Raw genomic sequence first — 17,805 nt, 5'->3', positions numbered from 1 at the left:
AACTGTGGGGAGTTCCTCCATCCAAAAAATGGATTTTCCAGGGAAGAACACTTCAGCAGTGCATTATTTGTTTCCATAGAACTGGGGGAGTTCCTCCATCCAAAAACCTGGATTTTCCAGGGAAGAACACTTCAGCAGTGCATTATTTGTTTCCATAGAACTGTGGGGAGTTCCTCCATCAAAAAATGGATTTTCCAGGGAAGAACACTTCAGCAGTGCATTATTTGTTTCCATAGAACTGGGGAGTTCCTCCATCAAAAAATGGATTTTCCAGGGAAGAATTCAGCAGTGCATTATTTGTTTCCATAGAACTGTGGGGAGTTCTTCCATCAAAAAATGGATTTTCCAGGGAAGAACACTTCAGCAGTGCATTATTTGTTTCCATAAAACTGGGGGAGTTCTTCCAGCAAAAAATGGATTTTTCCAGGGAAGAACACTTCAGCAGTGCATTATTTGTTTCCATAGAACTGTGGGGAGTTCTTCCATCAAAAATTTGATTTTCCAGGAAACAACACTTCAGCAGTGCATTATTTGTTTCCATAGAACTGTGGAGAGTTCTTCCATCCAAAAAATGGATTTTCCAGGAAACAACACTTCAGCAGTGCATTATTTGTTTCCATAGAACTGGGGGAGTTGCTCCATCAAAAAATGGATTTTCCAGGGAAGAACACTTCAGCAGTGCATTATTTGTTTCCATAGAACTGTGGGGAGTTCTTCCATCAAAAAATGGATTTTCTAGGAAACAACACTTCAGCAGTGCATTATTTGTTTCCATAGAACTGGGGGATTTTCCTCCATCCAAAAAAATTGATTTTCCAGGAGAGAACACTTCAGCAGTGCATTATTTGTTTCCATAGAACTGTGGGGAGTTCCTCCATCCAAAAAATGGATTTTCCAGGAAACAGCACTTCAGCAGTGCATTATTTGTTTCTATAGAACTGGGGGGAGTTCTTCCATCAAAAAACCTGGATTTTCCAGGAAACAACACTTCAGCAGTGCATTATTTTTTTCCATAGAACTGGGGGAGTTCCTCCATCCAAAAACCTGGATTTTCCAGGGAAGAACACTTCAGCAGTGCATTATTTGTTTCCATGGAACTGGGGGAGTTCCTCCATCCAAAAAATGGATTTTCCAGGGAAGAATTCAGCAGTGCATTATTTGTTTCCATAGAACTGTGGGGAGTTCTTCCATCAAAAAATGGATTTTCCAGGGAAGAACACTTCAGCAGTGCATTATTTGTTTCCATAGAACTGTGGGGAGTTCCTCCATCCAAAAACCTGGATTTTCCAGGAAACAACACTTCAGCAGTGCATTATTTGTTTCCATAGAACTGGGGGAGTTCCTCCATCAAAAAATGGATTTTCCAGGAAACAACACTTCAGCAGTGCATTATTTGTTTCCATAGAACTGGGGGAGTTCCTCCATCAAAAATTTGATTTTCCAGGAAGAACACTTCAGCAGTGCATTATTTGTTTCCATAGAAACTGTGGGGAATTCTTCCATCAAAAAATGGATTTTCCAGGGAAGAATTCAGCAGTGCATTATTTGTTTCCATAGAACTGTGGGGAGTTCTTCCATCAAAAATGGATTTTCCAGGAAACAACACTTCAGCAGTGCATTATTTGTTTCCATAGAACTGTGGGGAGTTGCTCCATCAAAAAATTGATTTTCCAGGAAACAACACTTCAGCAGTGCATTATTTGTTTCCATAGAACTGTGGGGAGTTCTTCCATCAAAAAATGGATTTTCTAGGAAACAACACTTCAGCAGTGCATTATTTGTTTCCATAGAACTGGGAGAGTTCCTCCATCCAAAAACCTGGATTTTCCAGGAAACAACACTTCAGCAGTGCATTATTTGTTTCCATAGAACTGTGGGGAGTTCCTCCATCAAAAAATGGATTTTCCAGGAAACAACACTTCAGCAGTGCATTATTTTTTTGGAATGCTTGAGAACCACATGATCCCACCTCAATCTCCTCTCTGAGTGTTTTTCCTGGGATGGGAATGATTCCTGTGGATCCATCAGTGGAGGTTTGGGGTTGGATCCCTCAGGAATGAGGGCTCTGAGAGCTCTCCCAACTCCGGTGGCTCCTTCCAAGGTTGGGAATTTCATCCAGAACCTCACCCAGAGCTTCTGAAGGCCCTCAGGATTTGCTGGAGCTTCCTGAGGGTTCTTCCTTGGAATGTTTGGGGCTGTTGTGCCCCGTCTGTGACATCAGAGCTGCTCCCATGGGAACAGCTCCAGGGCCTGGTGTGGACACAGAGTGACCAGAGCCCACCAGGCTCAGACCACCCTGGATTCCCATGGATCAGCCCCAGTAGAGGTTGGAATGTTGGGGTTGGATTTGGGGAGTGCTCCAGACTGGGATGTGTTTGTATAAGTGAGGATTGGACAGGGCCTTCGTGAGGAATTGGGATTTTGGGATTTCCTCCATTGTTTGGGAGATGCCAGCAGTAATTCCTGCTGGAAATTCAGAGTTTGGTGGGGAAAAGGAAACTGGAGCTGCTCCTTTTCCAGTGGGAATCCATCCAAAATGAAACCCATCAAAAATAATGATGGGAGTCTTAGAGAGAGGAGAGAATTTCACTCCGAAATTGCCGAACACACCCAAAACTGATGGGATTTGGGCAGAGTTGGATTGGATCCAATGGATCAGAACATCCTCCTGTCCTGTTCAAAGAACATTCCCGATGGAATTCCTGGAATTCCCGCCCTGGTGGATCCTGTAACGCCTTGCTGTGTCTTTTTTCACTTGTGCCTCCAGCTCCACATCCGGGAGGATTTTCCCAGGTGGAAGGATTAGATCTGGTGGGATGTCAGAGACATCCTGAAGGACCTGGAAGATTCACGGAATGATTCCAGGGGGTTCGGAGTGCTGAACCCAGACACAGAAGCACCTGGGAGATGGAGCAGAGCCCCATGGTGGTGATCCTGCTGTGTGCCCTGTGCATTCCAGCGGCGCTTCCCTTGGAACTGGGAATGGAGCTTCCCATGGAACCGGGGATGGAGATTCCCTTGGAAATGGGCTTGGAGCTTCCCTTGGGATCAGGGTCAGAGCGTTCCTCGGGATCAGGATCAGAGCCTGCCTTGGGATTGCACTCAAAGCTTCCCTCGGGATCAGAGCTTCCCTCGGGGTCAGGATCAGCGCTTCGCTTGGGATTGTACTCGAAGCTTCCCTTGATGTTGTTCTCGAAGCTTCCCTCGGGATCGGGATCGAAGCTTCCCTCGGGATCGGGATCGAAGCTTCCCTCGGGAGCAGGATCTGAGCTTCCCTTGCAACCAGACTCAGAGCTTCCCTCGGGATCAGAGCTTCCCTCAGGAGTGAGATCAAAACTTCCCTCGGGAGCAGGATCAAAACTTCCCTCGGGATTGGGATCAGAGCTTCCCTCTGGAGCAGGATCGGAGCTTCCCTTGGCACCAGGCTCAGGACTTTCCTTGGGATCAAGATCAGAGCTTCCCTCAGGAGCAGGATTGGAGCTTCCCTTGGAACCAGGCTCAGAACTGTCCTCGGAACCGGGATTGGGATCGGGTCTTCCCTTGGTGCCGGGGTCTGAGCTTCCCTCAGAAGCGAGATCGGGATCGGAGCTTCCTTCAGAACCAGGCTCAGAGCCTCCATCGGGATCGGAGCTTCCCTCAGAAGCGAGATCGGGATCGGAGCTTCCCTCAGAACCAGGCTCAGAGCCTCCATCGGGATCGGAGCTTCCCTCAGAAGCGAGATCGGGATCAGAGCTTCCCTCAGAACCAGGCTCAGAGCCTCCATCGGGATCGGCGCTTCCCTCGGAGCCTCCCTCAGAACCAGCGCTGGACGTGACTCTCCCGCCGGGCGTGGGGTCCATCCCGCTGGGGCTGAAGCCCATGGTGCTGGTGAACTCCACGCCCTGCAGCGTCACCTGCGGGCTGGGCGTGAAGCAGGAGCAGCTGTGCGAGGTGAGCCCGGCCGGGGAGCGCCGCAACTGCTCCCTGGTGCGCTCGCGCTGCCTCAGCGATTGGGTCTGCGGCCTGCAGCACCTCAGCGTTGCCGAGGGAAAGCCCCTCCGGCTCACCTGCCTCTCCCGCGACGCCGCCAGCCTGGAGGGACCCAATTTCGGCTACACCTGGAAGTTCGCCCGGGGGCTCATCACCACCAACGACCTCCTGTTCCATCCCTTCAGCAATCCCAGCCGTTCCCTGAGCTTCTCGCCGGTGCTGGAGTCGCATTCCGGCACCTACCGCTGCGACGTGCAGGTGCTGAGCTCCTTCCAGCTCGTCAAGAGGATCTACTTCGGCCTCAGGGTGATCCCCAGGGATCTGGTGAATCTGGACTTCGAGAAATCCCTGACTTGGGAGCAGCAGCTGGCGGCCAAAGGGTTGGAAGTGCCGGAAAACGCCACGGGGCCCCGGGAGCGGCGGGAGCGTTTTTGGGAGAAGCAGTGGTTTTCCGAGGTCGTGCTGGGAATTGGGAGCGGGGTGATCATGGGGACCGTGTTCGGCCTCGGGCTCTGCTGCCTGGGCAGGGTTTGCGGGAAAAGAGCAGCACGAGAAATGAACGGAGATTGACGCAATTCCCCGGCTTTGGCTCTTTGTTAGGATCAGGAATTCGGGGTGGGAGTCTTGGGATCGTCCATTGTTGGATCCTCCCCTTCCAACTCAGGACGTTCCATGGATTGATCGATATTATTGAATATTTTTGGCTGCTTTGGAGCCCGGATTAAGAATTCAGGAATTCAGAATGGGATTCTTTGGGTCATCCACAGTTGGATTTTGGTGACCCTCCCTTTCCAAAATCCACGGTTGGATTTTGGTGATCCTTCCAACTCAGGACGTTCCATGGATCCCATAAGTATTTGATGAGATATTTAGAATTTATTTGAAATAATTCAATATTTATTATTGAATATTTTTGGCTGCTTTGGAGCCCGGATTAAGAATTCAGGAATTCAGAGTGGGGTTCTCGGGTCGTCCACAGCTGGATTTTGGTGACCCTCCCTTTCCAAAATCCACGGTTGGATTTTGGTGAACCTTCCAAGTCAGGACGTTCCATGGATCCCATAAGTATTTGATGAGATATTTAGAATTTATCTGCAACAGACACAGCTTCTTTCTGAATATTTTTGGCTACTTTGGAGCCTGGATTAAGAATTCAGGAATTCAGAATGGGATTCTTTGGGTCATCCACAGTTGGATTTTGGTGATCCTTCCAACTCAGGATGTTCCATGGATCCCATAAGTATTTAATGGGATATTTAGAATTTATTTGCAATAATTCAATATTTATTATTGAATATTTTTGGCTGCTTTGGAGCCCGGATTAAGAATTCAGAATGGGATTCTCGGGTCATCCACAGTTGGATTTTGGTGACCCTCCCTTTCCAAAATCCATGGTTGGATTTTGGTGATCCTTCCAAGTCAGGACGTTCCATGGATCCCATAAGTATTTAGTGGGATATTTAGAATTTATCTGCAACAGACACAGCTTCTTTCTGAATATTTTTGGCCACTTTGGAGCCTGGATCAGGAATTCAGGAATTCAGAATGGGACTCTTTGGGTTGTCCACAGTTGGATTTTGGTGATCCTTCCAAGTCAGGACATTCCATGGATCCCATAAGTATTTAGTGGGATATTTAGAATTTATTTGCAATAATTCAATATTTATTATTGAATATTTTTGGCTACTTTGGAGCCTGGATTAAGAATTCAGGAATTCAGAATGGGATTCTTTGGGTCATCCACAGTTGGATTTTGGTGATCCTTCCAACTCAGGACGTTCCATGGATCCCATAAGTATTTAATATTCAGATATTTAGAATTTATTTGCAACAGACACAGCTTCTTATTGAATATTTTTGGCCACTTTGGAGCCTGGATCAGGAATTCAGGAATTCAGAATGGGATTCTTTGGGTTGTCCACAGTTGGATTTTGGTGATCCCTCCAAGTCAGGACGTTCCATGGATCCCATAAGTATTTAATGAGATATTTAGAATTTATTTGCAATAATTCAATATTTATTATTGAATATTTTTGGCTGCTTTGGAGCCTGGATTAAGAATTCAGGAATTCAGAATGGGATTCTTTGGGTCATCCACAGTTGGATTTTGGTGATCCTTCCAAGTCAGGACGTTCCATGGATCCCATAAGTATTTAATGAGATATTTAGAATTTATTTGCAATAATTCAATATTTATTATTGAATATTTTTGGCTGCTTTGGAGCCCGGATTAAGAATTCAGAATGGGATTCTCAGGTCGTCCACAGCTGGATTTTGGTGATCCTTCCAATTCAGGACGTTCCATGGATCCCATAAGTATTTAATGAGATATTTAGAATTTATTTGCAATAATTCAATATTTATTATTGAATATTTTTGGCTGCTTTGGAGCCCGGATTAAGAATTCAGAATGGGATTCTCGGGTCGTCCACAGCTGGATTTTGGTGACCCTCCCTTTCCAAAATCCACGGTTGGATTTTGGTGATCCTTCCAAGTCAGGACGTTCCATGGATCCCATAAGTATTTAGTGGGATATTTAGAATTTATTTGCAATAATTCAATATTTATTATTGAATATTTTTGGCTGCTTTGGAGCCCGGATTAAGAATTCAGAATGGGATTCTCGGGTCATCCACAGCTGGATTTTGGTGACCCTCCCTTTCCAAAATCCACAGCTGGATTTTGTTGATCCTTCCAATTCAGGACATTCCATGGATCCCATAAGTATTTAATGAGATATTTAGAATTTATTTGCAATAATTCAATATTTATTATTGAATATTTTTGGCTGCTTTGGAGCCTGGAATTCAGAGTGGGGTTCTCGGGTCGTCCACAGTTGAATTTTGGTGACCCTCCCTTTCCAAAATCCACAGTTGGATTTTGGTGATCCTTCCAACTCAGGATGTTCCATGGATCCCATAAGTATTTAGTGGTATATTTAGAATTTATCTGCAACAGACACAGCTTCTTACTGAATATTTTTGGCCACTTTGGAGCCTGGATCAGGAATTCAGGAATTAAGAATGGGATTCTTTGGGTTGTCCACAGTTGGATTTTGGTGATCCCTCCAATTCAGGACGTTCCATGGATCCCATAAGTATTTAGTGGGATATTTAGAATTTATTTGCAATAATTCAAAATTTATTATTGAATATTTTTGGCTACTTTGGAGCCTGGATTAAGAATTCAGAATGGGATTCTCGGGTCGTCCACAGCTGGATTTTGGTGACCCTCCCTTTCCAAAATCCACGGTTGGATTTTGGTGATCCTTCCAACTCAGGACGTTCTATGGATCCCATAAGTATTTAGTGGGATATTTAGAATTTATTTGCAATAATTCAATATTTATTTTTGACTATTTTTGGCTACTTTGGAGCCCGGATTAAGAATTCAGGAATTCAGAGTGGGGTTCTCGAGTCATCCACAGTTGGATTTTGGTGATCCTTCCAACTCAGGACGTTCCATGGATCCCATAAGTATTCAATATTCAGATATTTAGAATTTATTTGCAACAGACACAGTTTGTAAATTAATATTTTCGGCCACTTTGGAGCCCGGATTAGGAATTCAGGATGGGATTCTTGGGGTCGTCCACGGTTTTTCCTTTTACCAGAATGACACAAAAAATTCTTTGATACCGAAAAGCATGGGGATGGAAGGAAATAATTTTATTTATTTAAATGAAAAACCAAACCAGGCACTTCCCAGAGCTGATTCCCAGAGGGTTTTTTTTCACCTCCTGAACATGGAAAAATCGGGAATGACCCATCACAGCGGGCTGGGAGTTAATGGTCCAGAGCTGCCCCATCTGCAGGAGCCTCTCTGCTCTTTGTCATGGAAATTTCGGTGTCTTGGGCCCAGCTGGGATTCCCAAATCCAGCGGGATGAAAGCTCCAGCTCTGCTGGGGGGGTCAGGGCGGGAGCCAAAAATCTCCTTCATCTTTGGATTGCGGGGTTTTGTAATTTCTGAGGGGAGCCAGATGCTCGGAGCAGGGAAAATGAATCCATAATTGGAGTTTTTATTTGGAGACCGAGGGCTGGGATGGCCACTGGGGTCCAGCTGTCACAAAGGCCTTTAATGGGGTTTTTTTTTAGGGTTCTCTTTGATTTTTGAAGGGACATTAAGGATTGGGGGATGTTTATCATAATAGGAGAAGGAAGGGAGAAGGAATGAAAAAGGAATGGCAGAGGTTGGTGCAAGTAGGGAAGTAAAAACCCTTTTTATGCCTCATTTTCCCCTCTCTCCCTGCAAAACAATCTTTTCTTAATCGCTGCCCATGAATTCCCACCAGAAAGAGCAGAAATTTAGGAAAAAATGTTTCTGTCTGCTCTGAGCTCTGGGACCTTTGGGATCACCGGAGGCTGGGGCTGGCCAGGGCTCCTTCCTTCTCTCTATCCTTCAAACTTTGTTCTATCCATCTTTCCTCATCTTCTCTTCATCCTTCAACTCATTCTATCATCCATCCTTCAACCCTTTCCTCTCTCCATCTTCTTCATCTTCATTCTTTCACCTTCAACTTGTTCTATCATTTCCTTCACTTCCCTTCATCTAACTTCGTTCTATCCATCCATCTTCACTTCCCTTCATCCTTCAACTTTCTCTGTCCATCTCTTCTTCTCTTTTGATCTCAATTGTTATCCTCATCCTCTCCTTCCCTCTCCATCCTCCCTCCAAATCCCCCGAATTCCACTTCTCTCCCTGGCTCTGCACACCTTTAACCCCTGGGCTGTATTTTAGGAATCTCCTGAGAGGTTTTAAGGAGCATTCCAAGCCCAAAAATGCATTTTTTTGTCATTTCCCGAGGTCCAAATGCCGGATTTGGAGGTGCAGATCCCTCCCCGTGGCTCTCCCATCCCTGGATTTACGGAATGGCAGAAGGGGCTGCCCAAAACAGGGCTTAACAAAGCCTGAGCTGCCCTGTCTGGAGAGGGATTTCCCTGCCACCACCTGGGCTAAAAATTGGCATTTAAAGGGAAAACTGCACATCAGGGCCCAGCCAGGAAATTCCCAGGGTTGGGATTGCCCAGGCTGGCACGGTTTTGTCTGGGATTGAGGAATCACAGCCAGGGAAAAATCCCTAAAAACCCTGCTCGGGATGGAACCAGCAGCACCACCGAGCAATTCTCGTTAACTTTGGTCAACTGCTTTACTGGGAGACAGAGATTTCAACAGGCAACATCGATTCCCAGCCAGTCCTGTGGGTGCTCAGCTCAGCATTCCTGCTTTTCCCAGCCTCTGGAGTGGAGGGGGCTCCTCAGCATCCCAGAATTTCCTTGGGATGTCCGGCAGCCGTCGGAGCTGGAATCCAGAGCCTCTTCCTGGCTGGATCTCAGCCTTTGCAGTCCCAATCCGAGCCTGGAATTTTGGCTGGGTGAATTCTCAGTGCAGGGAGATGAATCCGAGTCCGATTTTTCCTTCTTGTCCCAGTGGTGGCTTCCTGGAGTCTCCCATTCCTGTTTTAATTTTGTCATTTTTTAAAAAAATTCCTTCTTTAAGCCCCTCTGAAGTTGGATTTATTAACACCTCTGTTTTTAGGCAGAGCTGGCCCAAATTAAGGATTCTGGGAAAGGTTCCCTTTTTCCCAAAGAGGCAAACAGGGTGACAAATCCACCCCAAAAGCACGCGGGATATGGGAAAACACGGAATTTGCACCTCACAGCTGAGACAAGCACCAGGCTGGGGCTGCAAGTGAACACCAGAGTAGTAAAAAAAGCTTTTCAGGCTGGGGCAGAGCTCGTCCCTCCCGTGGGTTTTTCTCCTTGGGCTGGGTCCTGCAGGGTTTGGCTCATTTTTGTGGGAAAAGGGATCAATCCCGTCCCACGAATGCTCCGAGCTGGCTGTGGTGGGATGGGTGTGGAACATGCTGCTCCCTGAACTCCTCAGTCCCCGTCCCCCCACGGAATTCACTGTACAGAGTTAAAAAACAAAAAGTCAAATTTAGCAGTCTGGTTATCTCATACATGGCTTCAGTAAGGCAGAAAACCTATGGATACAGTGAGGGCGGGGGCAGCTGGCTGCAGAATTCCCGGAGAATTCCTCGTTTTCTTCATTTTCCTTAAAAAACATTTAATCAGTTAAAGACCCATGTCTTGTACGAAAGCTTTTGTTCCTCAAAACCAAAAAAAAAAGAAAAGCTGTTTTTAATTTCTTCCTCCCTTCCAACCACGTGGTCCAATCTTCCAATCCTCTCCCCGTGGTGCTGCCCCGAAGTGGGATTGGTGTTGTTCCCATGGGATTGGTGTTGTTCCCATGGGATTGGTGGTGTTCCCATGGATGTGTGTTCAAGATTGTGTGTTCCAGGATTGGTGTGTTCCCATGGATTGGTGTTTTCCATGGATTGGTGTGTTCCCATAGGATTGATTTGTTCCATGAGTGTTGTTCCATGGATTGTTGTTCCCATGATTGTGTTTTCCATGATTTGCTGTGTCCATGATTGGTGTTCTTGGATTGGTGTTTCCCATGGATTGGTTGTTCCCATGGGATTTGGTGTTGTTCCCATGGGATTGGTGTTGTTCCCATAGGATTTGGTGTTGTTCCCATAGGATTTGGTGTTGTTCCCATGGGATTGGTGTTGTTCCCATAGGATTTGGTGTTGTTCCCATAGGATTTGGTGTTGTTCCCATGGGATTTTGTGTTGTTCCATAGTTGGGTTTCCATGGGATTGGTGTTTCCATAGGATTGTGTCGTTCCCATGGGATTGGTGTTGTTCCCATGGATTTGTGTTGTTCCATGGTTGTGTTGTTCCCATGGATTGAGTTGTTCCCTGGATTTGGTGTTGTTCCCATGATTGATTTGTTCCTGGGATTTGGTGTGTCCATGGTGATGTTGTTCCCATGGATTGTGTTGTTCATGATTGCTGTTCTGGATGGTGTGTTCCCATAGGATTTGGTGTTGTTCCCATGGGATTTGCGTTGTTCCCATGGGATGGGGAGGATCCAAGGTCAGAGCTCCAGGGAGCTGATCAGGGCCACCATCAGCAGGGAGTTGGTGGTGACGACCACGACGTGTGGCACTGGCCTCATCCCCGAGTCCTCCACCATCATGCTCGTCCCTGGAAAAAAAACAGGGAATAGGGAATTAAGGGAGGTTTTGTAGGAGTTTTGGTGTGTTTGGTACTGGTGAAACTCCTGGGAGTGCTGGGAGCAGGAATTTGGGGAGTGGGTGCTGGGAGTTTGCCCCTGGATTTAGGGAATTCGATGGAGCTGCGGCCCCACAGAAATGGGGTTTCACTCTTGGTGGAAAACTTAAATGGTTTTTAGGTGGTAACTCTTGGAAAGTTGGGTATTGTGGGGTCTGGAGGCTGCAGATCCTAAAGCTGGGTCAGGCTGGAATGGGATTGGGGAGAGGAGTGGGGAGAAGGAGAAGAGTCAGGAATTCCTATGAGTGAACAGCACAAGGGAACCCAAGGCTGATTCCAGGAGAAAACAATTCCAGAAATGACCAATTCCAGAAATGACCAATTCCAGACTTTGAACCTAAAACCCTACGGGAGGACATTCTCCCGTGGTCCTGGAAGGGGGAGTGGGTGTGGTCAGAGGAGTGGGTGTGGTCAGGTAATCACATGGATGGGTGTGATCAGAGGCACACATTGGTGGGTGTGGTCAGTGGAGTGGGTGTGGTCAGGTAATCACATGGATGGGTGTGATCAGAGGCACACATTGGTGGGTGTGGTCAGTGGAGTGGTTGTGGTCAATGGTATGGGTGTGGCTAGTAGAGTGGGTGTGGTCAATGGAGTGGGTGTGGTCAATGGAGTGGGTGTGGTCAGAGTGGCAGGTGTTGGCCATAGGAGACAGTGGATATGGGTGTGGTCAGTGGAATGGGTGTGGTCAGTGGAATGGGTGTGGTCTGGGTGGGTGTGGTCAGAGGAACACATGGATGGGCGTGGTCAGTCGAAGGGGGTGTGGTCAGCAGGGTGGGTGTGGCCAGAGGAGCACAGGTACCGCTGTTCCTGAGGATGTGAACTTCTGCTGGAGTCCCGTCCCCGCCGGGCCCCGTGACCCGGATCTGGACGAAGGCGTGAGTGAAATCCTCAGGGATGGGGATGTCGATCTGGCTCTTGCTGGCCAGGTACAGGGTGGGGGCCGAGTGGGAATCCTGCCTGTAGAGCATCTGTGGGGAGAGGGAATGCTGAGCTCCCATTCCCTGTGATTTCCTTGGATCACCTCCTGGAGAATCCCAGCCTCGCTGGCCTCACCTTGTACCCCGTCACCGCCGACTCGTCTGCCTTGGCCACCACAGGGTCCCATTTGATGTTGACTGTGGAGCCAGAAAAGGTCCAGGAGATGTTCCCAGGTGGCCTTTTTGGTGCTGAGGGATGCAAAACCAGACAGGATTGGGTAAATCAAGGAGGGAGGAGAAGGCTGTGCTGGTCTCAGCCATCCCCTGAGCTGTCACCGCTGTGGGGCGTTCAGGGGACCACGATCAAAGTTTGGGTGATTTTGGGGGATCCTGTGGAAAGCAGAGGGGTCAGGGCTCACTCACGAGGTCTCGTGGTGGTGACGTTGGTGGCAGGGCTTGGGGGACCGGTCCCTGCCCGGTTGTAGGCTCGCACTGACACGTGGTAGTCGGTGTTGGGGTTCAGGCCGGTGACATGGGCCGATGTCACCAGCCCCGCTGTCCTCACTCTGTCAGCCGCCTCCTCCTTGTCCCCGTCCTTCCAGTACCGGATCTGCGTGGAAAAGGACAGGATGGGTTTTGGAAGGAGAGATCTGCAAATCCCAAATCAGCACACCCTGAAGGAACTTTGGGTGTTTGTTTCCGTGTGTTTTGCTTTGTGTGCGCCCAGGAATGAGGCCACGGCCTCCTCGGAAAGGCAGGCAGGAAAAATGGGATGATTCCCTTTAATCTCTCCTGAGAGAGCAGTGCCAGCCCCATTAGAACCACGTGGTGTGAGAATTATCCCCCAACCTCTGGAATCAAAACGCCGTTTCCTTTCACCTCACATAACCCGGGGGAATTTTCCTTGCTGGGCTCTCGGGGTCTCCCGTTCCCATTGGAATCTCCTACCTCGTATCCCAAAAGCACTCCGGTCATTTCTCCCTGCTCCACGGGCTCCCAGGACACATCCATCTCCGAGGACAGGACAGACTTGGCAATGACCCTGTAAGGAGCCGCTTTGGGTTCTGAAAGAGAGGAATAAAATCCTTTTCCTGACTTTGGGCCCTGTCAGGAACAAAAGGTTTTCCCAGAGCGTCATCCCCTGGCAGACAGCTGGTGTAAGGGATTTGGGGACTTAGGGGGACAAGCAGGGCCACAGCTGTGAGCTCTGGGATCCGTGTCTGCCCCGAGGCTGTGGGGCAGCCGGGGCTGGGCTTAGGGGATCCTCACTCTGAGGGTTTGGAGGAGTAGAGGAGCCAAAGGAACGTCTGAGCTCCTGGATGGACACGGATCTGCTGAGGTCTGGCTGAGGAAAGGCGGTGGGTTGGACAAAACTGGGAATTCTGACTGTGTGCTGTCGTGGAATGGTTTGGGTGGAAGGGACCTTAAGGCTCATCCAGTGCCACCCCTGCCATGGCAGGGACACTTCCCACTGTCCCAGTCTGCTCCAAGCCCCATCCAGCTTGACCTTGGACATTCCCAGGGATCCAGGGGCAGCCACAGCTTCTCTGAGAATTCCATCCCAGCTCCCCACCCTCACAGGGACAATTCCATCCCAAACCCCATCCATCCCTGCCCTCTAGCAGCGGGAGCCATTCCCTGCGTCCAGTCCCTCCCTCCCTTGTCCCAAATCCCTCTCCAGCTCTCCTGAGCCCCCTCAGGCACTGGAAGGGGCTCTGAGCTCTCCCTGGAGCCCTCTCCTCTCCAGGTGAACACTCCCAGCTCTCCTGCTGCTCTTTACCTTCCTCTGCCGAGTACACGATGGCCGTGAGGCTCTCGGGGCCCTCCCCTTTGCGGTTGTAGGCCCTGATCTTCACCTCGAAGGGGGTGTAGGGCGCGATGCTCTCGTTGCGGTACACGAAGTGCAGCGACTCCGCGTGCGGCACCCGCGCCCTCAGCCAGGCCTGGCTGCCCTTCCTCCGGAAGGACACGATGTACCCAAAGCCCTCCCCGTTCTGGTAGTCCCGCAGCGTCGGCTGGGAAGAGAGAGAGAGAGCCTTGGTCCATCCAAACTGGGATTTGGTTTATCCAAACTGGGATGGTGGTGCTGATTTCCCAAAGGAAATGTGTGCTTGGTCTGCCCAAACTGGGATTTGGCTCATCCAAACAGGGATGGTGGCACTGATTTCCCAAAGGAAATGTTGCTTTATCCCTCCAAACCAGTCCTTGGCTCAACCCCTTGTCCAAAGTAGGACACTGGAACTGAATTCCCAAAGGAAATGTGTGCTTGATGCATCCAAACCAGCCCTTGGTGCATCCAAACCATCCCTGTGTCCAAACTGGGATGGTGGCACTGATTTCCCAAGGAGATGTTTCTTTGTCCATCCAAACCAGCCCTTGGCTCAACCCTGTGTCCAAACTGGGATGGTGGCATTGATTTCCCAAAGGAAATGTGCACTTGGTGCATCCAAACCAGCCCTTGGCTCAACCCTGTGTCTAAACTGAGACTGTGGCACTGATTTCCGGAAGGAAATGTTGCTTGGTTCCTCCAAACCAGCCCTTGGCTCATCCCCATATCCAAACTGGGACGCTGGCACTGATTTCCCAAGGAAATGTGTATTTGGTGCATCCAAACCAGCTCTTGGCTCAACCCCGTGTCCAAACTGGGATGGTGGCACTGATTTCCCAAGGAAATGTGCATTTGGTGCATCCAAACCAGCCCTTGGCTCATCCCCATATCCAAACTGGGATGGTGGCACTGATTTCCCAAGGAAATGTGTGCTTGGTGCATCCAAACCAGCCCTTGGCTCAACCCCGTGTCCAAACTGGGATGGCAGCAGCGATTTCCCCCCAAAAACGCCACAAGGTCCCACCTTGGTTCTTTCCCTGTTCCCAACTCACCGTCCAGGTGATGATGAGCTCGTTGGGAGCCCCTCCGCCACCGCCGAGCCCGGATGGTGCCACCGTCGGTGCTGTGAGGTCCCCAAAAAAAGCAGAGTTTGGGTTAAGGAGGTGGGAGCGATGGAGAGGAGCACAAACAAAGTGTGACACCGGTGACACCGGATGGGACAGCTCCCAGGAAAGGTCTGGGCTCTGTGGAATTCCAGCTTGTGCCTGACCAGGGGATTTAGGGACAGGGATTTGGTGTCCAAGGGGACAAGGATGGAGCTCAAAAGCAGGGATGTGGAGGGGAGTTTTATTAGGAAGAAGCTGGTTTGCATTTGGTGGATTGGGTGAGGTTCTCCTCCTGTTCTCCCATCCTTTCTGTCCAAGCAGCTAGACATGGAACAAACATTCCCAGCTGGATGCAGTGCTGGCAAGTGCAGCTCTAACCCTGCTCATCTTTGACACAGAAATGGGCAAAAAGATGGAAAATCCTGTGGTGGCCTCTGCTCTGGGAGCTCTCCAGGAGATGATTCATCCCTTGGGACCATCCTGGGCAGGGACCTGGTCTTGTCTCCACACCCACCTGCTTCCTTGGTGCGGATTTTGCTGGAGGGCAGACTGGGCTCCCCAATTCCCAGGATGTTGCTGGCCAGGACCCGGAACTCGTAATCCATCCAGGGGATGAGGTTCACCACCTGCGCCGTCTCCTCGTTGCCCTCGATGTTTACGGGATCTGTAAAATCCAACAGCACCAGAGGGGAAGGAATAGAGCGAGGAGCAGCACGGAGCCAGGGCTGGCCGGTGGCCGGTGGCCTCGGTGTGTCACCAGTGCCACCGTGGGGACACTCACTGGTGCGCATCTGCTTCCATTGGTTGGACAGGAGGGTCCGGGCCTCGATGAGGTACCTGGCGATGGGGCTGTGGTTGTCGAAGCCACGGCTCCAGCTCAGCTGGACGCTGGTGTCACCAATGTCCCTCACCACCACCCCTCCGGGTGGGCCTGGAGGTCCTGGGGACATGGAGAATGTGTCACTGGCATGGAAAATCTGGAGGTTTGTCACTCTGTGCATTGTGCAAGTCCTAAAATCACATTGGGCCTTTCTTTTCTGGAAGGTGAGAAGCCTCACCACCAGCTTTAGCCTCTGGAAAAGCTCCTCAGCTTGGTTGGAAAGGCTGGAAAAGACCTCCAAGATGATCAAACCCAAGTTTTGGGTGAAAACAAAACCCACTGGGCCTTATAATGGAATTATTGGGTGTGAGGTGGTTACAGAGCAGCTGATGGCACGGGCCGTGTCATTGCTCTGGGTTTGCCAGGAGCAGGGAACGCTCCCACAGGGAATTACCTCTGACGGTGAGCGTGGCTGACTCGGACGCGCTGTCCACCACGGTCTGGGCCGTGCAGGTGTAACGCCCCGAGTGCCGCAGCTGCGCGTTGGAGATGCTGAGGTCCCCGATGGCCTCCTTCTGCAGGGCAACGGGACAACACGGTGGGGACAGCACCAGAAGGTGACCGGTCACGGGCCAGAATCCAGTGTGGGGTGGGTTTGGGTGGGTGGGTGGGCGGTGGTGGAGGTGGAGAGGAGGGAGATGGGAAAGGATTCCCCCAAGGGAATGGAGCTGGATGGATTCAGGATGGATCCAGTGCTGGCCAAGGCTGGGGCTGTGCTGGATCTGTTTGGCTTGGGATGGTGATCAATGAGTCACCAGTGAGTGGTCAGTGAGTGACCATTGAGTGGTCATTGTCTAATCATTGAGCGATTCTTTAGTGATTGTTGAGTGAACATTGAGTGACCATTCAGTGACCATTGAGTGGTCATTGGGCAATCACTGAGCGATTCTTTAGTGATGGTTGAGTGAACATTGAGTGACCATTCAGTGACCATTGAGTGGTCATTGGGCAATCACTGAGAAATCATTTAGTGATGGTTGAGTGAACACTGAGTGACCATTCAGTGACCATTGAGTGGTCATTGGGCAATCACTGAGCGATTCTTTAGTGATGGTTGAGTGAACATTGAGTGACCATTCAGTGACCATTGAGTGGTCATTGTCTAATCATTGAGCGATTCTTTAGTGATTGTTGAGTGAACATTGAGTGACCATTCAGTGACCATTGAGTGGTCATTGGGCAATCACTGAGCAATCATTTAGTGATGGTTGAGTGAACATTGAGCTATCATTGGGTGATCATTGACTGATCACTGACTGATCATTAAGTGGTTATTGAGTGATCAATAAGTGGTCATTGATCCATCATTGAGTGATCACTGGGTGATCTCTGCCTGCCTTTATCCCCAGGCCTTTCCCTTTCTCCTCCAGTTTAGGAGGCGAGTGACCATGGAATCATGGAAAGGTTTGAATTGGGAAGATCTTAAAGCCCATCCCATTCCATCCCAGCCATGGCCAGCGACACCCTCCACTATCCCAGGTTGCTCCAAGCCCTGTCCAACCTGGCCTTGGACACTTCCAGGGATGTGGAATTCACAACCACTCTGGGCAAAGTGACGGAGCAGCTTTGGTAGGCACAAACATGCAAACAACGAGTGTGGAATTCATTTTCCACCCTTTTGGATGGTCCGGAATTCCCTCTGGACTCACCGCGCTGGCTCGCCGGTAGTGCCCCTCGGACTTGTCGAAGTCGATGGGGAAATCATCCAGGGACCAGGTGAAGGTGAGGTCCATGGTGGGGTCGTGGGACGCGTGGCACTGCAGGGTGAGGTTCTCGCCCACGTTGATGTCGGCGCTCGATGGTGCCAGCGTGATCTTGGTGGCATCTGCAGGGAACGAGCAGGAAGGGCTGTTGGCAGTGGATGTCCCCATCCCAGCATCCAAACCATCCCTGCCAGCTCCTCATCCCGCTCCAACAGCTGGAGCTTCACGGGAGGAAGAGGAGGGACTAGGAAATGGAAACG

General features: G+C 49.8%; 3 protein-coding genes across 3 annotated transcripts in view; 2 read left to right on the top strand and 1 right to left on the bottom strand.

Annotated features, from left to right (window-relative positions):
• RBBP5 (RB binding protein 5, histone lysine methyltransferase complex subunit) overlaps positions 1-17,805 on the top strand; it is a 54,814-nt gene that overhangs the window by 29,331 nt on the left and 7,678 nt on the right. The window lies entirely within an intron of this gene.
• TMEM81 (transmembrane protein 81) lies at positions 2,908-4,539 on the top strand. Its single transcript, XM_064733152.1, has 2 exons — positions 2,908-2,971; positions 3,824-4,539. Exons 1-2 carry the CDS (start codon positions 2,908-2,910, stop codon positions 4,537-4,539), a joined length of 780 nt encoding a protein of 259 aa, XP_064589222.1.
• The window catches only part of CNTN2 (contactin 2), a 31,599-nt gene continuing 24,641 nt past the window's right edge, over positions 10,848-17,805 (bottom strand). The window contains exons 13-23 of the mRNA XM_064733279.1: positions 17,492-17,667; positions 16,237-16,357; positions 15,744-15,902; positions 15,477-15,626; positions 14,909-14,979; positions 13,809-14,043; positions 12,977-13,092; positions 12,452-12,638; positions 12,165-12,277; positions 11,911-12,079; positions 10,848-11,021 (exon numbers count right to left, since the gene is read on the bottom strand). Of these exons, the coding sequence (XP_064589349.1) occupies positions 10,912-11,021; positions 11,911-12,079; positions 12,165-12,277; positions 12,452-12,638; positions 12,977-13,092; positions 13,809-14,043; positions 14,909-14,979; positions 15,477-15,626; positions 15,744-15,902; positions 16,237-16,357; positions 17,492-17,667 (1,607 nt within the window). The 3' untranslated portion in view covers positions 10,848-10,911. The remainder of the gene's footprint in view (positions 11,022-11,910; positions 12,080-12,164; positions 12,278-12,451; positions 12,639-12,976; positions 13,093-13,808; positions 14,044-14,908; positions 14,980-15,476; positions 15,627-15,743; positions 15,903-16,236; positions 16,358-17,491; positions 17,668-17,805) is intronic.

The sequence above is a fragment of the Zonotrichia leucophrys genome, chromosome 26, assembly GCF_028769735.1.
Source record: "Zonotrichia leucophrys gambelii isolate GWCS_2022_RI chromosome 26, RI_Zleu_2.0, whole genome shotgun sequence".
Classification (NCBI taxonomy): domain Eukaryota; kingdom Metazoa; phylum Chordata; class Aves; order Passeriformes; family Passerellidae; genus Zonotrichia; species Zonotrichia leucophrys.
The sequence above is the reverse complement of the archived record's forward strand: the minus strand, read 5'-3'. Positions and strand labels throughout refer to the sequence as shown.

Excerpts from the sequence above, each read along its gene's own strand:
- TMEM81 (XM_064733152.1), top strand. The coding sequence starts at position 2,908 with ATGGAGCAGAGCCCCATGGTGGTGATCCTGCTGTGTGCCCTGTGCATT. Across the intron at positions 2,972-3,823 it reads CATTCCAGCGGCGCTTCCCT|CGGGCGTGGGGTCCATCCCG; the intron begins TGGAACTGGGAA and ends TGACTCTCCCGC.